This window comes from Brienomyrus brachyistius, chromosome 5 (assembly GCF_023856365.1).
Source record: "Brienomyrus brachyistius isolate T26 chromosome 5, BBRACH_0.4, whole genome shotgun sequence".
Taxonomy (NCBI): Eukaryota; Metazoa; Chordata; class Actinopteri; order Osteoglossiformes; family Mormyridae; genus Brienomyrus; species Brienomyrus brachyistius.
This window is the reverse complement of record NC_064537.1, coordinates 26858493-26883647: the sequence shown is the minus strand read 5'-3', so window position 1 is coordinate 26883647 and position 25155 is coordinate 26858493. Positions and strand designations below refer to the sequence as shown.

The 25155-nt window shown below is 41.8% G+C and overlaps 1 protein-coding gene across 7 annotated transcripts; it reads right to left on the bottom strand.

The window, feature by feature from the left end:
- Positions 1-6471: 6471 nt before the first annotated feature.
- si:dkey-26i13.8 (kinesin-like protein KIF19) lies at positions 6472-25101 on the bottom strand. Of its 7 annotated transcripts, XM_049014341.1 has the most exons (22): positions 23809-25101; positions 23517-23544; positions 22981-23078; positions 22209-22289; positions 21100-21210; positions 20572-20659; positions 20325-20461; positions 19735-19860; positions 18569-18763; positions 17926-18078; positions 17497-17619; positions 16838-16997; positions 16065-16239; positions 14819-15017; positions 14200-14470; positions 13723-13841; positions 12856-13022; positions 12337-12424; positions 11845-12258; positions 11088-11253; positions 10166-10273; positions 6472-9940 (listed from the first exon to the last, which is right to left on the bottom strand). In XM_049014341.1, the coding sequence occupies exons 3-22, from the start codon at positions 23020-23022 to the stop codon at positions 9807-9809; spliced, it is 3057 nt and encodes a 1018-aa protein (XP_048870298.1). In that variant the 5' UTR covers positions 23023-23078; positions 23517-23544; positions 23809-25101; the 3' UTR covers positions 6472-9806. The 7 variants fall into 7 exon arrangements, with proteins under 7 accessions (XP_048870298.1, XP_048870299.1, XP_048870300.1 ...); XM_049014342.1 differs by having other exon boundaries at positions 16065-16236; positions 23517-25101; XM_049014343.1 differs by having other exon boundaries at positions 18569-18670; positions 23517-25101.
- Between the last annotated feature and the right edge of the window lie 54 nt (positions 25102-25155).

The following is a 25155-nucleotide window of genomic DNA, read 5'->3' as shown; positions in this document are numbered from 1 at the left end:
GTGTGTAAGCTCTTGATTTTAACAAACTGTCCAAAACTGGCATGTGAATAATGTTGATTTGATAGATGCATGTGATGGTTCGCAATGGCTTAAGTCATTATTAGGACAAAATGTTACCTCACATTGTGTTTTTAAAATAAATAGGTCAATAACCAAAAGGTTAACTCAATATAGCGCTGAGTGACTTTCAGTATCAACTTTCTCAGGGTCAAGGTAAGATATGGTGTAACGCAGTGGTTCTCAAAGTCGGTCCTCGGGCCCCACTGCCCTGCTTGTATTCCAGCTATCCCTGCCCCCACACACAAGTCCCAGCTGTCTTTCGGCTTCTGATTTACTGAACACACCTGATCCAGATAATCAGCAGTGTGTAGAGCAGGGATAGCTGGAATACAAGCAGGGCAGTGGGTCCTGAGAACCACTGGTGTAATGAGTGCCACGCAGACCAATTTATGTCACAGAACCAAACCCAACATCCATTATTAGAAATGTAAAGAGAACTCCCTCGGGACCTTGCTTGTAAGATACCAGAAGCTGAATAAGGACTGGAGACCGTGGTACAGGAGGGGTGGAGTGAGTTTTGACCGTAGGTGCACCAGAGGAACACAAAATACTGAGTTGACTGTATGAGTACAGTAAATGCAGGCCAGAGGTGCAGCCAAGGAAGTCATACCGTAGGTAGAAGTTCTACAGATTATTTCCTAGTTCTCCAAATCCAGCTAGAACCCTGGGAAGGACACAGTGAAGAACTACTGCAGAATTCAGGAAATGCCAGAATTCTTACAATGCTAAGCCTGCTGGCCACAGTTCAAGAGTGAACCAAGCGGGAGTCATGTTGACAGCGTGGAGAGGCGCGAGACGGAGAACTTATCCGGAAGAGTCTGTTGGCGGTGGGGATACGCACAGTCAGAGGGGGGACAGCAGGAGGAAGCAGTACAATGACGAAGGGTCACACGGCTACAGAAGGGATGCGGTCTGTCATCTGAGAAGGGCCAGAAGAGAGGGAAGCAGGAAGATGTAGTGGGACCCATAGGAAGGGGTGTTAGACAAAGGATGGCGTCCCAGGTAACCTGCCACCCATTACAGCAGGCGACTCCTTGTACATCTTAAATATCCATCTTCTAAGCACTTATCTGGATCTCAGTAGTAGGGGCGAGATGATGCTAAGAATTCTAAATGTATATTGTTTATCCTCTATAAGGTAAAAAAAAAAGAGAACTTTTGCATTTTAGCTGAATGTTAGTGCCAAGACTGTCAAGACAGTCCTGACATCTCCACACCACACTGACCTGCCAGGCCTGTCTGATGCTCTCAGGGGACAGTTTGAACTGTTTAAATAACAGAAGAGAAAGAGAAATCAGACACTGGCCCATCGGTCTGTGAATTATTATCAGCAACCTCAACTTAAATCAATAAACGATTTTTTTTAACCTTTCTTGCAAATAGAATCACTTTCCTGTAGTCTAATTTGATTTATGGGCATTTATATGTAAACTGCCTCATGTTGCTCAAAACAAAATAATTTAGAGCCACTGAATTGAAAAGTCATGTTTTTTCAGTTTTGACAGATGGGCACCTGAGGCAAGTGCCTTGACCCTTGACGGTAACCTACAGATGCGTATCCAGTAAACAGAAGCTGATGAAAACGTTATGAAAGTAGGCATTTCATTTAAAATACTGTCACCAACATAAGCAACTTCCTCTATGAAATTAACAATGAAGTCAACCAAAATTCCATAGATATCCATCTTGCCATTGGTTATTCCGGTGAGGGCTGTAGTAATAATAATCGATACTTTATTGATCCCCGTGGGCAAATTCTCTTTTTACGCCTCCCTCAACTTGCTCTTTGTGGAGTAAGATGTCTGCAAAGGACAGCCACCTGTAGCAGCTCCCAGAGAGCTGTGGGTTAAGGGCCTCGCTCAAGGACCCACAGACGTGAACTGGGTTTGAACCAGCAATCTTGGGATTATAAATGCCCAGGCTTAGCCCACTGAACCACACGCTGCCCTTGGACCCGGGTGGGGACACCCCCTGAGCAGGATGGCAGTGTGTATACAGGACACAGGCAATCATACACTGTGGACAACACAGATATGTCAGTTAGCCCACCTGAGTGTGTGTCACTGCAGGAAAAGACCAGTGCATCTAGGGAGGAGATACAAACTCCACACACACCCAGAAGAAGCAAGTCAAGCCCCCAACTCTGGAGGTGTGATGCAACCGTGCTGCCCTCTAAGCCATCCATCCAACAGATAATGTTCATGAAATGCAAGCCTCTGTAATTCAGGTCGCTTCCCCAGTACACCATAGCCTGTGCCTATATCATATATTTAGCCTGAATACACATGAATTCACGTCTCCTAAAATGGGAAAGGAGCCATGGTGGGGCAGTCAGCTGAGTGTCTGATGCAGTTTGCACAGTTTAGCTAAAAGCCTATGGAAATACACAGACATCTTTCAGAGGCAAGCCTGATGCATCCATCATTTCAGCTACGAAACGGCAAATTACCATCTTCACAAAACATCTCAGCAAGTCAGGCACACTGCTGAGCTCTACTAGCATGCATGCAGGCTGATCAAAGCAAATGCGGTTAATCGTCTCAAAGAGACTAGTAAGACAATAAATCATTCATTTTACCCTGTGAACAAATATACCACAATAGTGTCCTGTTTTCTTTATTTCTGCATGAAATTTCTCTGGAGGTATGTGGAATGGGCTGGATCCCGAGAACCTCTGGGAGTACCTTTTTCTCAATTTCTCTGTGACCTTCTAGATTAATCGTCTTTCAGTGAAGGTCGGCTGTAGCTATTAAGATTTGCTGCCAAGATGTGATTGTGGAGCACCTGGCCCCCAAATAGCATTAATAGCAACTAAACTGCTAGTGAAAACACAACAGACTTCATCTGCTACCGATCAGAGATTAAAGCCCTTTCGAAATCACCGGATATTTTTTAAAATCCTGCTTAAAATTGTTTATATCGATAGCCTACGACTTTGACTTTTTAAACATATGGCAAGTGTCATTTTTAGAGCTCTATTAAATTCATACATCATAACACATTAATTTTTATAATTACCAAAAAGCACGTTCAGCAGATTACTTTTGTTCTTGATAAAGTGTGGTATTCATGTTATGAAAATGAATAAGTTAAACTTAAATGTAACTAGCTTACAGGTGCTCAGAAGGGATAGGATATAGGCTACAAAGAGACAAGTGCATTACAAGGCCTAAAGAAGATTACAAACTCACCATTATAAAAACATCCATCAATTCCTTCATCCATCCATCCATCCTCTACCGCTTTTCAGTCAAAGCAGACTTCCTTCTCCCCGGCCACTAGGTCCAGCTCCTCCGGGGGAATCCCGAGGCGTTCCCAGGCCAGCCGAGAGACATAGTCCCTCCAGAGTGTCCTGGGTCTTCCCCGGGGTCTCCTCCCAGTGGAACATGCCCAGAACACCTCACCAGTGAGGCGTCCGGGAGGCATCCTAAGCAGATGCCCGAGCCACCTCATCTGGCTCCTCTCAATTCGTAGGAGCAGCGGCTCTACTCTGAGTCCCTCCCGAATGACCGAGCTCCTCACCCTATCTCTAAGGGAGAGCCCAGCCACCCTGCGGAGAAAACTCATTTCGGCCGCTTGTACTCACGATCTCGTTCTTTCGATCACTACCCACAGTTCATGACCATAGGTTACACAAATATACATTCAGAATATCATACATACAGAATAGATACCTGAGACCCTTGGAGAGATTTTGATATTTCAGTTTATCTGTTACATTTCTTACTTTAAAATGTTTGCTAAATGTATTTTATTGATGGTTCTGCATAATAATGATTCCGGTGCAAAGAAATTCATTGAAAAAGAATGAAAATATCTTTAACTTCATTGTAAATGCAGTCAACTACCATAAAGCTTGTGGTTAAAGGTTCAGATCCATTGCAATAAAAAAGGTGTAATCAATGAACCTTGAAAGTAAAGCAGATTCCATTATACCAGCCTTGTTCCGGAAGAGAAATGAATGATTCCTTCCTAAAATTGACACATTAGATTGTGATTAAGCTCAGCACTTCACGGAAACGCCAATGAGGCAGGGCCTCCACATGCCGGAAAACATCATTTTTACTGAGCAACTGTCTCACTGCCATGCATATAATTCTGTTAAATATAATATATATTTATTATAATTATTATGATAAGCATATAAATAAGCACATGCTGTACAAATGTAAGTTGAAATGGCATTTATATCATTCATAAGTAAGAGCAAGTTTTCACTTTTTTGACATCTGAAAATGTAAAAATACAAATGGCTGATCTGAAGTTGTTGTTTCAGACTGTGAAAAAAAGGATTTTCTTTTTTGTATAGCCTAAACTTCAAACATTTTATTTAAAAATTAAACTTTTTATAGTGTGGTTGGTTACTATTGCTTCAGCAAGAGTAGTAGAATATGATTTTTCCGTATATAGTATATAAATCTTACAGAAAAGCATTTGCATTACAGTAGCAAATTATCGGTATTCACAATTTGTCATATAAATGAATATTTAAGAATGCAAGTCTCTGCATTCGTTGTTGTGGTCTGGATGACTGCTAATCACACCGACTAATTTTCCTTTCATATTTTCCACATAATTAAATTTCAAGGTGTTCGTCTTCACAACCTTCCATTTATTTATGAGTATGCGCCAGATGTTTCTTTATGAGACCATGTATAATTTTCAATTATAGTAATCAGTTTCACAAAGTTTTCAGGAAAGTTAAGAAGAAACCATCGATGCACAATATAACGACAACACGACTGACTTGAGAGGTGTTAACATCTGAGAAGGGCGTCAGAGTGTCCTGACCGGCTATATCACTGTGTGTTTTAGGAACTGCGACGCCTCTGACCACAAGACCCTGCAATAGGTCATAGTCATTCAGACTCTGAGCTCTTTGCTGGCTCCCTCTACACAGATTTGGAGTCTACATTAACTTCGCAGGGGGCGGCATGGTGGTGCAGTGGTTAGCACTGCTGCCCCACACCTCTGAGACTCAGGTTCGAGTCTCCGCCTGGGTCACATGTGTGTGGAGTTTGCATGTTCTCCCCATGTCGTTGTGGGGTTTCCTCCAGGTACTCCAATTTCCCCCCACAGTCCAAAGACATGCTGAGGTAAACTGAATTTGCTAAATTGCCTGTAGGAGTGCATGTGTGAGTGGGCCCTACAATGGGCTGGCCCCCCCATCCTGGGTTGTTCCCAGCCTCGTGCCCATTGCTTTCGGGATAGGCTCTGGACCCCCCACGACCCAATAGGATAAGCGGTTTGGAAAATAGATGGATGGATGGATGGATTTCATTTCATATTTCATTATATTTCATTTATATTATTTATTTATTATTCATACTATTTATGTGCAACTCTGCTGCTTCCATCTCTATTCTGAACATCGCAGCTCATTCACGCTTAAATCACGTGTCACCTTTGTCATATCTTGTTTTCTTTATTTTTTTTAATTTTTGTTTGCACGTCCTGGGGAACATTATTATTATTATTATTTCATGCCACCATGCACTGTGTTACTGTATATGTTTGATTTGACAATAAAGCCCCACTTGACTTGCCTTGACTTGATTGTGTTCCCATTTCCCACTTTTGTACTGTGTGTTCCTCTTCTTGTATTGAAAACCACAAGTCCCAGTGCAAAAAAACATTGACTGGGTGAATGACGTCGTTTTCACCATTGGAAATCAGCAATTAACAGGCGTCATATAGTGTTAGGTCCCAAAACAAGTGGCTTATCAGTTCCCCTAATTACCTGTTTATACATGAAGGGAGGCAGCTGTTAATTGGAGATAACTAACACTAACATTTGCTTAAGATAGAACAAATGTATTATTAAACACCTGCATTGAGACTCTGGGTTATTGCAAGGACACTTTACATACCCCGTGAATGACTGCCACTTCCAGAATCCTGTGTGATAAATCATAAAGAGATTCACATATGTTGAATTTTAAGAATTTGACAAACTTAAGTATCACATTAAAAGGGACTTTCACTAAGGGTAAGTCAACAAGAACTGTATAGGAATGACAAACGTAATTTTATAAATAATCTTAAGAACAAATTGTTTTTTTAAATGAGAAAAAAATGATGGTTTTATTTATCATTCATCCATCTGAACTTCAGCTACCAGGTAGAGTAGCCGATTAAGGTACGTTCAAATGCGCAGAGCTGGATATCTAATCGATTGACCAATGCTGTAGGCAGGTACTTAAAACACACCAGTGCTTTTGTAATTTTGTGAAATAGGACCTTTCACGGTCTCAAAAATGCCTCAGATATACCCAGAAATATCATCAATTCATGTTTTTATACTTTGAGAATTTCCATAGGTTGAACATGGGGTCAACCATTATGTTTAATGTTGTAAATATAAAAAATATGTAGATTTTACTGTTAATATAGTCATTGCCCCTGCGATCCAACGCAGTATAAGCAGGTGGAAGGTGGATGGACTTAGTAAATCCTCTGTTTATTAATGACATCAAATTGCAGAAACACCAAACTGACAATGCTGCAAATCATTCACAAGGTTCGAAAATCTACTATAAAATTGTTCCATTTTTCAATGGACACAGTGGAAAAAAATGAGGCAAAATTGCTTATGTGATTTTCACCTCAACATCAGTGTGTCTGTTTCTCTGTAAGACCTTGTTCAATGCCTTAAGTTGTGGCTGAACTAACAAATGTGGGCAATAAGGACTGATTAAATAAAACATTACTACCAATACAAGAAAACATTATTTGCTGTTATCTATCAAATAAGCAATATCTGACACATGGGATTGCTATACAGGCCTTGCAATACATGTAAGCATGTCAAACACGTCTGTATGGCAAAATGAATTGTAATATAAACATCATTAATTAAACATAATAATAAACAAGACAAATACATCTAAATAATGAATAAAATAAAGTTTATATTTGAAGAAGGCATTTATTGAAATATATTTTTATTGAGGGGTAAAACTACAGAGCAGTAAACAGCTATATGTATCTAGAACAGAAATGTTATTATCTGCTGCTTGTATGTCGCCATCCCTGATGTATTATGGGATGGCATCTCTGTGAGCTGCATCCTTTAATGATTAATGGTGAACAATTATAATTTCTTCCACGTACAAGTGAAAAGTGTAACCGCCATGCATGTTTTATACACCACTTGGTATCTGCAGATCTTCACTTCACTCAATCATCTTTCATGCCACAGACTGTCAGCATGGCATCTTTATTAACTTGCCTCCTGATGCACTTCCTCACCAATGCCACCGGCTTGAATTGCGTGAATCGCAATTTTGCCGCTTCAAAAAAGTGGAGGGTCTGTGACAGGCCCGTCAGAGCGAATCCTGAGAAAGGCTTTTTTATAAACCGCCCTGACCTTTCCCCAAGCCGGAGCTGCTCAGCTCCTGCGCCATAACAAATTCAGCGAGCCGTCGCCTGTAGTCTATCCCTGGGTCCTTCAGCTGCCTACGTTTCTTATCAGCTATGCCAACATACCTATAATGCATTGCTGTGCATGGATGTGAAAAATGCTCTTTTGACACCATTAGAATCTAAGTACCAGGACAATGGGCATCTGCTGCTGCAGGTAGATCACTGTAGTTTCCACACCTGTTAGGGTAACCAGTAATCCGTGAGAATAAGCTATTATATGACATTGCTAATTAAGAAACCTTATAGATTCACTTCTCAATCTCCTTCCTCTTCAATGATTAACAGTCGAGTTAACGGCTGTATTGGCATGACAGGAAGCTAAAATACTGATGCTAAGTGATTTGTATCACACAATACATTGCTTCCACCTAGTGGTAGATACTGTGTATTTAACTGTCGGTGAGATTCCATTTAAACTTCAATGCACAAATAAGCAGATATATTTTGCACTTAACACAGACCTTCATAACCCACTGGTTATGAACATCTGAGTAATTAGCCTTATGTAAGCATGTACCAGATAACTCAAACAGCACCATGCATTTTTACACTAAGTAAAAATCGAGTTGGAAAAAGGCAAGAGAACTACCGCAGTTTGATAATTCAATGTTATGAGAGCACTGTGGGTCATAATATGGGTTATTTAAATTAAATGACAGTATGTACATACAGGTATATTTTCGGAGCTTTTTAAACTGAGTAATCCCTTGTTCTTATTTCTGTGATCAGCTGCTGCAGTTTCCTTTCTTTGGCTTAAATCAGACACCTACACTATCTGGGTATCCCACCATGCTCCATCTGGGCATCCCATCATGCTCCAACTGCGTATCCCATCATGCCCTATCTGGGCATCCCATCATGCTCCATCTACGTATCCAATCATGCCCTATCTGGGCATCCCATCATGCTCCATCTACGTATCCCATCATGCCCTATCTGGGCATCCCATCAGATGTGCTTCATTCTTCTGCCTGGCCTGCCTCTGAACATGCCACTTTCCTGATGTTAGGGTGTGCTGGTGGCATATAATCCACTGTGTGTCATCGACTGTGCGCCATGTCTTGCCCTATGGTTTGCAAACTAGGCTTTGTTATCTCTAACTGGATACGTAGAAATGACTGGACACCACTTCATAAAATGAATGAGTAATGGTACCTCGAAATCACAATTTAAGACATACAGGTACTTCTGACAGAGGTGAGTCCTAATGAAAAGGGACATAACTATGAAATGATTGTAAATTTAATAGGTGGCTTCAATCAACATTAGAAAAGGGTAAACGAAAGGCTCACTCAACCCACTGAAAGCACAAACAAGGTGGATTAAAAAACACCTTTGAATGTTTGGAGTATAAACACAGGGCATTTTAATTACACTGAAAGAGACATTGAAAATCTCACTTGGTCTCTGTGCTACATATCTGTTCTTTAACAAAAGAATGAATGCAATTTTACAAACCATATGGGGTTTGGTGCTACAGCACCGTACCTGTTTGGGCTTTTCCTATATAATTCATATACGTAACAGGCATGGATCAACAAATATCCATCCATCCATCCATCCATCCATCCATCCATTTTTCAAACTGCTTATCCTACTGGGTCGTGGGGGTCCGGAGCCTATCCCGGAAGCAATGGGCACGACGCAGGGAACAACCCAGAATGGGGGGTCCAGCCCATCGCAGGGCACACTCACACACCATTCACGCACACATTCACACCTACGGACAATTTAGCAACTCCAATTAGCCTCAGCATGTTTTTGGACTGTGGGGGGAAACCGGAGTACCCGGAGGAAACCCCACGACGACATGGGGAGAACATGCAAACTCCACACACATGTAACCCAGGCGGAGACTCGAACCCGGGTCCCAGAGATATGAGTGCTAACCACTGCACCGCCCTTCAACAAATATCTTTCACTCAAATATATTAAACAGTTCCAATATATACGGAACACATTTTCCACAAAAATATAGGAGTAGGAAAGATATAATCATTACACAACATGCACTGCATAAGAAGTATATCAAAAGATGAGATTATGGGAAATGTGTTTAAAGCAGTGGTTCCCAATCCAATCCTTAGGGACCCACAGCCGGTCCACATTTTTGCTCCCTCCCAGCTCCCAGTAGCAAAAACATGGACTGTCTGTGGGACCTGAAGGATTGGATTGGGGAACACTGGTTTAAAGTGATGAAGTGGTCAGTGAGTCTGAAAGCTAACTTTTTGCAGCATTGCTTACATACACACACTGTGTTAGAGATGACCCAGCAGTCTCTGCACATATGAAGGACAGCAGTGTGTAAGCGCTCCCTTTCCTCAGTATGTCCCCTTCTTGTAGCGGTTGTCACTTCTGAGCGCCGTGCCCTTGTGTCTAACGTTGAAGATGGGCGTCCGTTTGTAGTTTCCAGGCTGCAGAAGAAGCTGGTTCGTGCTTGATGGTTCCGACGGGCCTGGACAGTAAACAGAGGCACATCATAGCAGGGGTGAAACTAGAGCCATTTTAGGGCAGCTTTAGCATCCCCCCCAAATAAATGTACACTAATGAAACAGTATGTTCTCATTCACTTTCATAAATGTCTTGTGATGTCCCTGCATCATGGCGGTCGGACACTGCACTATGATCTAAGCAAGTCCTTAAAACCCATATGCAGGGCACTGTGGCTGAGTGGTCAGACCTCTGACACGCTTGTGCACGGTCTGCCCTCTTCTGCCATCGGCGTTGTACTGGTGTATGGTGCTGGGAGGGGTGCTTCTCATCTCCAGCTTTTGGAGGTGGCTTTCACCTGGAAACGACCTCCTCGGTAAGTCTCACGCAGCACATGACCCACACATACAGCAACTTGCGTTACAATGTGAACATTTTACACACTTTTATAGGATGCACTGAAGTCAAGGCAAAAAATAAACATACTCTTTACAGCATGATCTAGCTGTTTTTCTGCCCTCATAACGCAGATATTAGCCACGTCTTATATGATGGATAATCTCTCTGATTGCATCTCCCTTCCTTGACCAGCTTTAATTTTTCACATCATAATGTCATTCCTGGAGATAGGGCTCAGATCTTAGAGCTTTTAACATCAAGAAGCCAGTAAACTTTACTTGACAGGGCACGAATAATATAGTATTATACTATTACTTATGTATTAATTAACCACAAACTAAATTTTAGTTATATACTGATCTCATGTTAATTCATCATTAATGAATCATGACACGTTTTATCTCAAGCAGTTGCAATTTTTGCTACGATATCTGTTAATTCTGTAAACCTTCGTGAACTATTGAATGAACAAATAATGAAAAACACAAGTGAGATACTGATCTCACGTTTGTTCCACATTAATGAATTGTGACACATCTTTTCTCTCTAGTAACAACTATATTTGTTCATGATTTGTTTATAACTTAAGTAGTAACTTTGTTATTACTAAGTATTTGTGCCCCGTCGAGTAAAATATTACATGTAAAGCTAATTTATTTTCTGTTAATTACAGTTATTTACATACCAGGCAAACAATTTCCCCCATAACTTTATTGTTTCTGCTTTCCTTTCTATTTCCGCTTTAGGCTTGTTGGTTCCGAAAGGCACCGTACCTGTGTAATGAGAGATGGGATATTTAACCTTTGTTGGTGGGGGTGGTGGTGAGGGATTTTCCACATGCATTCGCAAGAACCTGTTTGCATTTTCTGAGTGCAGTACAAGTCTGTTGTCTGAGATGCTTTCAAGGACTGGATTCCTGGAAGCAATGATCTTGGGTTTCTGCGGGGGTGAAACGAAGGGAAGGGAAAGCTGGGGCTGAGCAGACGAGTGACAGACCGGCATTCCGGAAAGATCTGTCACTGCCTTAGAAAAAAAAAAGAAACGACAATCATCTGCAGCTTCACTGCAGTTACAGGCCTTCAGTCTTCTGTAGTGAAGAATCACCACACGGACTAACGGAAAACCAACCCCCCCCTTCCTATGCTGCGCCATGTCTCTGCTACAGAACATCACTTCTGGGGTCGATAATCTGTAATTAGAAATTTGATTATTTGAAATTTAGTTCTACTGGCATAAATACGAACAACTTCCGCTATAATCTCTACTCCATTTTTAACTCGTACGTGTGAGGGCCCTCAGTAATCCTCCTTCCTCTCCAGGCAGGCCAAAGGCGCAGTGGGCTAAGCCTCTGTGTCTGTGATCGGTAGGTCGCCAGTGTGAGCGTGGCCTCGGCAGAATAGCCACATGTCTGTGGGCCCTTGAGCAAGGCCCTTAAACTACAGGTGGCAGCCCTTCGCTAACAAACTTGCTCCCACCTAGGGATCAATAGAGTATCATCATCATACGTCAAACTTGCTGCCAGAAGCTCACCCATTTAGCAGTGGCCTCGAAAGATTTGGAGCGCTTCTTGCGTGCGCGCCTCTCGATGGAGATGTTCCTCCGGTCCCCCCGGTGTGGCTCCTTTTTGGAGCTGGAACGAGAGCTTCCCTGCAGCCTCCGGGATCTCCTCTTGGGATCCAGCTCAATCGGAGTGTATATGGCCAAGCTGTCGTTGCTGACGGCCGGCCTGACGGCGGTGGTTAGTGGGGTCCCTTGGGGCTCTGAGACGGCCCCGTCCGACTCGTCCGCTTCCTCCAAGGACTGCACTGACATCAGGCTCCTCTCCTTGGCCCTGGAGAGGCCGCTGGTCGCTGTCACGGTGTTCATGCGTGTCCGCCGCTTAGCTGCGATGACGGAAATGCTCTTGGTGTCAGACGAGATCTCCTTCATCTTTTCAGCACCGACCTGCAGAAGGCCCAGGTGTAGAATGAGTGCACATTTGCAGAAACAGCAATACAGTAATTCCTTCTACTGTAGCATTACCTGATTTAATGAAAGGGGAGTGGAGAAGATGTGACCACTCTTCATTTGATGGGACTTCAAAGTGGATTTAAACACTTTGCTGTTTTCACTAAGATGAAAAAACAGTATTAAGATAAATGCACATATCCGAGTGATTCACACTTTTGTGTCAGTAAATGTATTAACTTGTTAATGTATGTCAGAATTTTTATATGTTGGTTTTTATATACAGCAGTGATTCCCAACCTATGGGGTTGTGACCCAAATTCCAACCAATCCAAGAAGCCAAACCACAGACGCTTAATTTAAAATTCACATCCAATCAGATTTGTGTGATAGGCATTGATTGGAGTAAAACATTGATTGGAGTAAAAGCACTGCCTGCTTGATCATACCCTTAATTTAAACCTATACCTGATATGGGGTAGCGACTGAGCCGGTGTGGTAAAAATTGGGTCACGGCGCAAAAAAAGATTGAGAACCATTGATCTACAGCGTCATGGCTGAAGAAAACTTGCCAGTAAGTATTTTTCTATTTACCTTTCATTATCCAGTTCAGATGGAGGAAGTGGATCATAATTCTGTGGAAAATTAGACCTTTTATCCTCTTCAGTGGCTGACCTAGGGCTACGGTCATCGTTTGATTCCAGTTCAGGAATCAAATCTCCCAGCTTCAGCTGTTTTGCTATATCTAATATTGATCCGTTCTAAAGATAAAAAAAGTGACTGTGTGGTCAGCATTCATGCATGCATCATGTGAAACCTATTCACTGCCTCCAGTCATTAAGATATGTGCACATTGACAGTAAGCTCACTGACTTTCTGTGTGCCTGATAATTACGCTGCGTTCCATTCACCTTGGAGTTCGGCGCTGGGAATTACATCATACGCAAGTTAATCGCATTCCAGTACAACAAGTCGGAAATACATTTAGCAATATCAGTTATAGCCAGGTTCATCATTATCCATTGCTAGCAAAACCAGTTGATAACAATGCATTATGCAATATTTTGCACATAGAAAAAACAGATAGATGCTGGACAGTGCTCTGTGAATGATCGATTTAATATATAAAAATAAAATATAAGTGCTATACAGTATATAACTACAGATTTCACTTCTGTTGATAAAGGACGCAGTTCTTAAGTTGGGATTCTAGAGGTTCCTCCAACTTTGTGAATAGGAATTATGACTTCAGGGGACGTCCCAATTGAAATTTCCAACTACAATCTCGAAAATTCCAGCTTCCTTGTTCAAATGGAAGGCGGAAATAGTGATGTGTTAAGACTCTAAGCATTGACATAACATCCTGATTAGTGAACTGCCACGCTCCATGATTAGCTTACTGTACTTATACTGTCAGACGTGATGTAAGAACCATGAGGGAATGAAACCAAAAAGTCTTACCTGCATCGTGCTCGATGCGATGTTATGGAGACCAAGGATTTTGTCGATGCTTCCATCCAACTCACTGTAATACACCATGTACAGCTGCTCAAGCTCCAGGGGTACTGGAATAGAATGTTCTGGAAAAAGACATAGAAAAATTGGTATTTATTGGATACCAAAGAAATGTGGATTTCAAGAAAGCTACTGCATTAGCATCAGTACTAATGAGGAAGGCCCTTCAGAAACCTCTGACTCAAAGCAAATGGAGCTGGGTAATAGTCTCAGTTCTAAAAGCGAACACCATCCATCGTATAACTGCTTATCTTGGCCAGGGTCTTGTGAGAAAAAACCCTCAAGTCTCAAGAAGAACATACAAACCTCACACATACACAGAGTATAGGTGAGACTCAACTCCAGACCCGGGATGTGAGAGGCAATGGTGCCATTAATTGAACCACAAGGCTGCCTATAAGCAAACAGCAAACAGTCTGGCACCTTCGATGAGGCTTTTCTGCCGCTGGATAATCTCATCACACAGTGAGCGGTGCTGCTCATAGCGCTGGATCATGAAGTCCTTGGTGCGCAGGACGTTCTCCTTGCACAGCACTGCTGACTGGATCTCTGTGTTCTCCACCTCCAGCTCGTGCACACGACACAGCAGCGCCAGGATCTCCCGCTGCTCCCCGTTGCTGATCCGACTGGGCAGCAGCTCCTCCATCTTCGATGACTTGATATTCATGCTTGCCAGTTTCTCCTCCAGATCTGACTAAAGATTACCAGGCAAAGACACTACATTAACAGACCAGTCATACTTCATTCATCTCTCCCGTCCATCCAACCCATGAGAGATGCAGGTTCACACATATATAGAGGTGAGAGCAACATTTGGGGTAAAAGCACAGGGTCAGCTACCATCTAGCGCCTCTGAAGCAGTTGGAGTCTTGGTCAAGGGCTAAACTGTATTATAATTACTTTGCCAGCCAAGGGATTTAAACCAATGACTTTCTGGACATGGGCAAAGATCCCTAACTTGCAGATCTACACACCACCCATAAATAATAGGATAAATAAAAACCAAGCAGACGTCAGTGAGCCGCAGTTTACTCAGTGATACCTTTAGGGCCATGGTTCTCCTCTGTTCCTTGAGGAGCGTGCCGATCTCTTCCCGAGCCAGTGTGACATCCTGGGGCTCGGCCGAGTCCATCTCCTCAGCCTCGCTGTCCTGCTCCCCCTCCTCCTTGTCTCTGTCTATCTTCTCACTGCGCCCCTCCTCCCTCCATTTCTTAGCACACCTTGCCTTCTCCCTTTCCCAGCTTCCACAGCGAGAAGTGAGTGTCACCAGAGAGTAAGAGGGATCACATGGTCACCAGGGAGCAGGGAAATACCCAGTACTATGCAAAATCTAAAGGAAGTGTTTAAAGCTATTTATCGGGGTAGTAAGCGTATATTTCCACAGAAAAAAACACACACAATTTAGCATTAGAACATATGCAAATTAACAGTAACATACTAAAAGCTGTCAGGAATTTGGTATCTTCTCTAAAGAGTTGCTGATATCTTGTTAGATGACTAGATGAATGCTGCTTCATTTCCTAAACCTCTCATCAGGGGCACCTCAGCCATTCCAGTTATTTGTTCATTCTCACTACCAGCTCAGTTAATTAACTTAATTAGTTATCCAATAAGGTATTGATCAGCCACACATGGTATACGAGTGGTCAAGTCCAAAAGTACATGGGTGTATTAGATGGTTGCTGCAAATACTGGGTGATTTTAGGAGAGGTTTTGAAATGGCTAAGCTGACATTTTTCGACAGGCATGATAAATCTTCATGAACATAAATATCATTTAAAAATCTTTTTCTTTGACTGCAGGAGATCTTGGTACAATACAGTACATACTAGGGCCTGTCTCAGTATAGCAGCATGTGGGACACTGTAAACCTCTTCATGATGTGCAACTGTTTACTGTAAATCCTTGCATCATTACAAATGTGGTAACTAAAATAAGCCCTGAGCCAATGCGACAAACATCCAACCGTCTCAACAGTTAATGGAAAAAGAGTGTTACAAAAACACCCAACTTAAAAAATATAAATTCAGAGGGTGGTTTATTAGTATACCTGCTTGTTAACACACAGAACGCAGGGCCAAGAGGATCAGTTACATTCAGGTTCATTTTCATGCAAGACAGTGGCTAGAGTTTATAGAGCATGGTGTGATAAACATGAGACATTCAGTCAGGGAAATTTCTGTGGCTGAAAACACCTTGATAGGGACAGAGGTCAGAGGAAAATGAGGTCAGAGGAAAGTGACCAGTGCCTAAAAACATCCACTATACTAAATGTAGAGGAGTCTCACTCTGAGATGGTGGCCAGGTGCCTGGAGGTGTCAATGTGGAGCTCCATATTGCAGTTCTCTAGCTCCATCAGACTGCGACGTATCTCCATCTGCTCCCGGAAAGCGCAGAGCAGTTGCTCACGGAGCCGACCCATCTCCCTCTGGCTGTACTGGGCCGAGTGCTGCTGCACTTCTGCTGCAAACGATACCCACAGCCAACTCTCAGTCACCAGTAAGGAACCCACCCAAGAAAAGCTAGGGCCTAGTGAATAAACATAGGCCCTGCGAAAATCCAGATCCAGGATCCAGACGTTTTCTGTATGTACTTGTCCTACACGGAGTCGTGGGCATCTCAGAAGCTACGGGAGCAACACAGGGAATAACCCAAGATAAGGCACCAAACCACCACAGGGCACACTCACACACCATTCATTCACACAGGCACACTCACACACCATTCATTCACACAGGCACACCTAGAGGCAATTTGGAAACTCCAACTAACCTCAGCATGTTTTTGGACTCCAGGGGGAAAACCCGGAAGAAACCCCAAGGCAACAAGGACAGACCATGCAAAGTCCACAGTCAGGCTGGAGCCAGATATCAAACCTATATCTCAGTGTTTCCCAATCAGGCCCTTGGGGACCCACAGATGGTCCACATTTTTGCTCCCTCACAGCTATCTGCCAGAAAGTGCACATTTTTGCTACCTCCCAGCTCCCGAGCAAAAAAGTGGACTGTCCATGGGTCCCCGAGGACCAAACTGTGATGTCCTGAGGTATGTAAGTGAGTACCTTGTACATCACGTATGTCAGCTTTGTCTCCTTTCCTCAGCTGCTCCTGGTCCTGTTCTTCTATCTTGGCTTGTAATCTCTCAATCTCTTTGCGAAGCTCTGCAATGATGCCGGTGTACTGCGCTATATGGTAGGACACATTTAGCAGGTTGCGTTTCACCTTGGCAAAAAAAAAAGAAAATGTTATTAATAACACTGAATGCAAGAAATATGTATTTTAAAAGCCAGCAACATAGACTTCCATAACCATTCATTTAACATAAAAAAATAAATCTCTAGCTTCATACAATGTTAATGCTGAATTAATGTATTAATGTATCTATTGTTACAATTCATCCTAAAAAAATGAAAGACAATGGATGTCACTACAATATACATATATTTTTGTCTGCCGGTGGCTGTGACTGTGGACACATTAAAGTTTCAGCCCAGAGGAACATCTTTGAAATGAATAACATCCCCTCTGAATAACAGAATTGGAACTTGCTAAGTATCACTGGCTTTCCAGTGTTCTACAAGACATTAAAACGGTCATCATGGCTACAGGAAGATCCTATTGGTTTTTATTTGTAATTATCCGCCCAATCATTTCCCATACGTAGCTGTTTGTTTTTTTTTTATAATTACAAAACAATAATACGTTGCTGTCAGATTCTTACTTTAGTTTTAATGTTCTTGGCCTTGTCTGCATACATGAGAGTATTTCTGGATTCCTCAAAGTTAGTACTGGCCGGACTTATGTGAGTGATCATCACTGTCCTACTGTTCCCACCCAAAGCATCCTGGGGTGAAAGAAATGAAAAGGAAGGAAAGCACCTGACAAAACAAATCAAGAAACTAAAAAAGTGGAAATAAATAGCCCATGAAAAGACCCACTCATAAAAGCTCTTTCAAACCAAGCTGGATAATTATTGGGGGCAATCTGACACATTCACACTTTATGCTGACACCCTTTATGTGTTACTCAAGGCGAGAATGACACGTTGAATCCTCTTGACAGGCTGAAGGTTCAGATAAGAGAGAATCTGGGTGACACACTCGCGTTCTCACATGGACGGTCCGGGTGCTGATCTTCTTACGGATCTTACCTTTAGCAAACGGGTGAGTTTACTGTCCCTGTAATTGACAAACTGGGGGCCCCGTCCAGCCTTGTCACTCAGTGCGTTAATACAATTTGCCAAGGCCAGCAGGGAGCGATTAATGTGAGCTCCCTCCTTCATCCGCTTTCCCTTGTTCTGGGTCTACGAAAAAAATGGAGAAGCTGTGAATAAAATAAAGACAGGGCACCTACACTCTCAATGCAATTTGTCACTGAGGTTCCACGGAATTTTATCAGCGCAATAAAAAACTATTGCTTGTTCTTATTTAGAAGAATAAATGCACCACATGGTATAAAACATTTTGACTTATGTTAATTTCCACACTGCTTATTTCCTTTGTGAGTGGCTCTGTCGATGGGCGGCACTAGGGGTGGGCTTACCAGGCTTAAGCCCCAAGTACTTTTGGTAAAGCCCTGATTCTCTTTTTATGGTCATTTTCACAATCCCTTTTAGCGTGTCATGATGCATGACAATTTCTGGACTCGGACATCGTCTGACCCCAGAGCCGCCCTTGGCTCTCTCCCTGCTTATCTCTACTGCTTAGTTAATAACAGAACCAATGAGACACCATGTATTTTGGTGAAGATTTAACATGTAGTGGGAAAAATAGCTAATCCGACAAGCAGCCTACCTGCGAAGCTCTCTCAGTTCCTGCTAGGTCCACCATGAACAGCTTGCCCACCCGCACCTCCTGGCTGGTTCCCTTCAGCCTGCTCTTCTGCTTCACTGTCACCTGCAGGATGGCATGAGAGCGAGACGACGTCTTGTTGGCAGCGGTGGGCTCCTGGGTCCTTTGTTTATTTCCCTTGGTGAGCAGCTGCATTATCTGTCACGGAACGCAACACTTAGCCAACGTGGATTGATTGACAGCCACTCTTTCCATGAAGGCTTCAAAACATGAGATGTCACATTCCGACCCAAAGAAGTGCTGCTCCTCCCAACTTCAGCCACTTGGCAAACCAAGTCAAAGTTCCCTCTTCTTGACACTTTCTGAATCAGATATAAATTCACTAATTTATCACTGTTGCCTAGTTACAGCCCAGAAACACTGATACAATACAGCTGTAAGTACTGTGTCCTCCTAATCCATGTCAAGGGGGACACTATGAGCTAGGACAGGTTTACAAACTACCATTTAATCTATTTCAATTAAAAAGACCTGGATTTCATTTCAGCACTGAGTTCTTGCTGTGTGTTGATTGGCTAGTCTCCTATAATCGTGCATGTGTCACTTATGTTAATGTAAACAGCTAGATAAGTTTTTCCAATCAAGGAAACAAACCAGTCAAAGCACGAGAAGAACTAAACCATTCAGCCAAGCAAAGACGCCTTTCAGTTTTAAAGTAGTTTATAAAACCTGAAGTAGCTTATCGTGACGTGGATTAGGTGGCCACCCTATTGTAAGGCATACAAAAACATAAATCTTAATAGGATAAAGGACTTAAAAGCTAAATCTAAAAAAATAAATAATAGTCTGCTGACACCCAAACACTTTACAAAAAAATGAGGAACCATTTTTATTTGGTTTTTTATTATTACGCGTGCCAAGTACAACAAATTTCCTAGGCTCGTAACAGATCAACAGCAAATAACAACACAGCAGGCAATAAATACAGTTCTGCAATCTGTGCCGCATTGCAACATAGAGTAAGATAAAGTAGTGAGTGACTACAGCAGGAAGAGATATAAAAAAGTTGAAACAGAAACACAATTCTATCTGCATGCACTAGAGCCAGAAATGTTACTCTTCAGCCAAGCCTACATCCCATCTTTTGAACTTCTGGGATTAGCGTTTACCTCCCTCGCATTGCTTGTAGAGAATTCTGTGATGCCTGCGATACGGATTTCCCCTTTGCAGTCCTCTCTTAGATCAAGATACCCTGATGAGGGATTCAAAAGGTCACGGATCATCTCATTGTAGATCTAACGAAGACAATAACAGGGGATATGTTTGGTTAGATGTAAAGACTATAATAATCACCCATCCATCTTCCATAACCACTTGTCCTATTTAGGGAAATGGGGGGGGGGGGTCCGGAGCCTACAAGTACAAGGCAGGGAACAACCCAGGATGGGGCGCCAACCCATTGCTGGGCACAATCACACACCATTCATTCACACATGGAACTCCAATTCCCCACCACATATTTTTGAACTTCGGGGTGGGCTGCAGAGTGCCTGAAGGAAATCCCTTAATGACAGGGGGGTGAACCGGCAAACTCCACACACAGAGCCATGATGGAGATTCGAACCCTGATCCCGGAGGTATGACACTAACCACTGCACCACCATGGCACCCAACTTATGCGCGTGTGTGTGTGTGTGTAGCATTAATATTACAGTATGTAACTATGTATATCAGAGGAGCAGTTACATTTTATATTCACCTCCAGATATGACATATAGACACTGCAATCCATGTCCTCGCTGTTTTCCTCAATAACTCTGAAAAGATCATTCAGTGTTCGAATATAGATTCCTGGCTCAGAGTCAAGGCCCAGCATCGTATAGGTCTTTCCTGCACCTGAGACAAAAAGCGGAACATCAAGTTTATACTCCACCTGCACATGTATATTAATGCTATGCTAATATAAACGCGGATCCTCCCTAACATATCAGTGTATCCATGTGTACCTGTTGGTCCATATGCAAAAACTGTGGCGTTGTAACCGGAAATAACCCCTTCAATTAAGTTCTTGGTGGTGGCCACATAAATATCATCCTAAAGAAGAAAAATTACTTGGTAAAATACTGACAAGAAACATGCATATTTCTAATTGCATAAAATTGAAAAAACACTCAAGAATGTCAAGATTGTTAATGCCTGTATTAGAAATTAATAATAGTAAAATCCAATATTATAGAAGCATACTGGTGATAATACAGATTCATGAGAAAAACATGCATTGATTCAACCCCCACCCCCCCAAAAAAAAGAAATAAACCAAAAACCAATAAAAACAGTGACTTCTTTTGAAAAAAAATGAGTATTTCAGAAGTAAACTTAAGTTGCTAAGTCACATCCAATAAAATCTGAGCAGAATCGATTCATGTTTGGATGTAATTTTATTAAATCATCACATATTAAATAGTGCAATTTCTGAATTGTACTGTAGACCATGTACCTAAATGCATATCGCATGGTCTGAGGGGAAGACGCACCTGAGTTGCTGTACAGTCGAAAGTTACGTCAAACATGTACGTTTTCTCTCTTGAACGATGAGCACGCAAAACATCATCGGGGTCCTCACAGGGATCCATAAGAACAACCATCTAAAATTAAATTAAACTACATCAGTCTTTTACCTGCAACACACAAAATGTACTGTTTTTTCTGAACATTCTGTCATTGTTCTCAGTCTCTCAACACATCCTGTACAGTGTGCATGTACTTTATTGCTTAATACTTAATCATAAGACTACTTTTGATTTTACTTCTTAAAAATGTCATTCAGTGAACGAAGATCTGCCTTCACCACCTAAACCGAAAGCAGCCGCCTTACAGAAAGTCCTTGGCTGAGCCATCATTACCATGTTTAGGCATAACCAGTTGGCTTCCAGGGAACACAAAGATGCTAATTGTGGAGAAGCACAGATCAGGTGAAGCACAGAAAAAGGTCAAAAACCTCAATGTGCGTGATCCGTAATATTAGGATTGTGTCATACATTCACTGTGCACTATGTATGTTGTATTTTACTGAATAATATCATTAAGGAACTGACCTACTATACTTTCAAATGAGCTGCAAATAAAAAGAACAATAAAAAGTTATTAGCGAATTTACCTTTTTTTTAACTACTAGCTTTATGGATTCAGTAAACACAGTTACGCAACCCAGGATGGGGGGCCGGCCCATCGCAGGGCACACTCACACACCATTCACTCACACATGCACTCCTACAAGCAATTTGGTAACTCCAATTAGCCTCAGCATGTCTTTGGACTGTGGGGGGAAACCGGAGTACCTGGAGGAAACCCCACGATGACATGGGGAGAAAATGCAAACTCCACACACACGTAACCCAGGTGGAGACTCGAACCCGGGTCCCAGAGGTGTGAGGCAACAGGGCTAACCACCATGCCACCCCCCCGAATAAAATCATTTTAACCAATAAAGATCCAGCAGCTAGCTAAAGTTAGACAGACCACCACCTTTGTGCTCAAAATGCGCATTCAGAGAAAAGCAACCATTGAAAGGGTGTATGTGTATCACTGCATATCAACCCTCCTGCTTCATTCGGATGGATTATAAACCTGTAATTAAGCCCACCTGGTCGTCCACCTTGTGGGCTATCACGGCAGCCCCCTCCTCAATTTCAGCCTCATTCATTGGACGAATACGCAGGGCCACCTGCAGGAAAACGGCAAACATAAACCACTTTCCCCCAGCACATACATTAAACAGAACACTCACAAATCTAATGCTCTTTTCACCTCGCTGTTAATTATCTTGCATGAGTGCCAAAATATTTTACTTTCCAGTTATTCACCCAATATGAATCTCATACCATCCGATGAATATTCAAAATAGTTCCCTTCCATGCCACTTCTTACTGTGCATATCCAAAGCAAATTTGGGTAACGCTTTCTTGAGTGGGCACAAATGACGTAGCAGCATACTCTTAATTGATTAATTAACCAGAAACTAAGAGCTGGTTACATACTGCATCATCCCATGTCCATTCATCATTAATTAAACTTAAAGGTCATGAATTTTATGCAGCTGGTATATTTGTTCATGATTTGTACTTAACAGGTAGATTAAGAGTTACAAGTGACTCGTGCCCCCACAATTAAAGTGATACTCAAATTTGTTTCTCACTTTCTGATAGATTGCATATTACACATCTAATATAAATTATATACTATCTCTTTGATTAATTGCTTCTTGAAATGACACTAAATTGTAATTAGTGTAACATCTCGTGACAACAGGAAAGAAATCATAACTTCATTAATCACACGGCTTAATTAACAAACCTACATCATAATCATGCATGGTAATATAATGTTCATTGGCATGCTCCTGTAAAACATCTCACCGTTAGCTGGTGATCCTTGGAGTCCCCTGCCAGGTCTTTCATGTTGCCTCGTTAGTTCAGATTGTTGCGCGCTCAGTCCGTATTTTACATACTTTCATCTGTTAATTTTAAGACACTCGTTAATACATATTTCTCCATTTATAGAACACCAGTCTGTATAATGCTGCTGTTGACAGTAACTCTGACTGTTTGGCTTACTATTACTGTATATACTGGATTAACGGCAACGAAAGATTGTCTATCACCTGTCTGCTTTCGAAGTCATCGATACTTAATATTACAGTATTTATATGGGTAGAATTTTGGGTTTACGTGCTATACACTTAGATGTATTATCACTTAAAACGTTTATTTCATATGCTTATTTGTGTGCACTTAGGCTTCCGGCCAGTTACTCTTCCCCAGCTCACACATCATACTGTATTTAGGCTGTAGTGAAAGAAATCTGCTTCAAAGAATACGATGGGAAGACTGTTAGTATCCAGATGGATTAAACAGCCATTTCGATATCTATACTCATAATTATAGATACATACCTCTAACGAGAGATGTTTACATGACGAACTTTTTCCAGTTAAAAAACATAAGCTTCAATATTAGATAGGTAAACTCGAATTCATTTTTTTCTGTTCAGAAAATCATTTTGGCTTAAGTTGCCTGGTTCACAAACCACAATAAACTACGCCAAATGTAAAACGGGTACAACTTCAAATGGCACACAATAAATAATGAATATGACCATACAGTAAAATAGCATTAAGCAATACAAATGCATATAGCACTCAGTAAAAATAACAGAATTCAACCAACTATTGAAAATGACTCAACCGAAAGTCTGGTTCCATCAATCTGACATCCATTCCATAATCCAATAAGGGAATTAAATTTATGCGATATTCCTACTTATTTAAAGCGCTACTGTACGAATGTCTGTTTTAATTAAAATAACACGCTGCGCAATTTAAAATACGTAGTAAAGAGCTGAACCGACTTCACTGCTTTGTTTACGCGAATTTGCGCTTCAAATAGCTTGGCCGTTTCCACGGAAACGACGTCTTGACGCACATCAGGGGTGTTATTCGTAAATGGGATGTGTAGTCCACGTCATACGAATTTGTCCTTTAATTGCATTCTAATTAGAAATATATTACCACTAACTGTACGTGGAAATCTCAATAAATGCCAACCATTTTCTATTTAATACAAGGCAGACTAGCCCATTAGTCTAAGCTTTTCATCATATTATTTTTGATGCAAGTGTACTACAATAGTACACTGACCTACGACAAAACGAAAACAAGCTGATATCGGTGTTGCATTTAGGGTTCAAATCCCAACCTGCTATGGGGATATTGAGTGTGATATTCTCTCTTTGTGGCTTAACTTCCCTCAACACATACAGTGAAGTAAGATTTCCAAGTTAAGTTGTCTGTGATGAACTGGCATCCTTTCCACTGTGTTCTCATGTCTCAAGCCTAAACTGCCTGAGATTATTTCCAGGCCCCCACATAACCCTTCACTGGATAAGTAGCTGGAAAACAGATGGATTAAAACTCACAATTTCAAACTTGCAGAACAAGCAGAGAATATAACCATGTCGTTATACAATAACCACATTTTTCTCTTGCTGACTAGTTTGAGGTAACAGAATCCATCCTTTAAGGATCTCTCCAGTGAATTCAGTGTTCCAGAATGTACAGTGAAAAGGGAAGCTAAGTCAGAGGGTTGGACAGTACGTCACAGGGCACTCGCACATCTTCACAGACACTAACGAGAACAGACACCCTGACTCAGAACTACAGCTCTGAACCAGTGGTCTATACTACAAAGCGGGGTTACTGGTTTATCGGGGTAACTTGTCGGATTTAAGGTAGTGTGGGCGAAACGTAAGTGAACGAATATGAAGTCCGTTTCAACTGTGGTACCTTAAATCCGACAAGTTACCCCGATAAGCCAGTAACCCTGCTTCATCATACAGGCCACTGCAGTGTACCAAGAAAACTAACATGTTCATTTTCAACTTCCTCTGAAATGTTTATGCAAGTACAGATTAATACATTACAGAACAGAGCTGCTGATCCAAATGGTCCACACTTCATTTCTAGATTCATTTGCAGTGGGAACTGACATCAGAAAACCATTAGCACAGCTAAACCGGATAACTTGCTTTGTTTT

Bases quoted from the DNA above. Each gene is read 5' to 3' on its own strand.
- si:dkey-26i13.8 (XM_049014341.1), bottom strand. From the start codon at position 23,022: ATGAAAGACCTGGCAGGGGACTCCAAGGATCACCAGCTAACG. The intron at 20,660-21,099 runs GTGCGTCTTCCC...TTTCTTCTTTAG, and splicing joins TCGACTGTACAGCAACTCAG to GATGATATTTATGTGGCCAC. The intron at 19,861-20,324 runs GTGAATATAAAA...TGTCTTCGTTAG, and splicing joins TCTATATGTCATATCTGGAG to ATCTACAATGAGATGATCCG.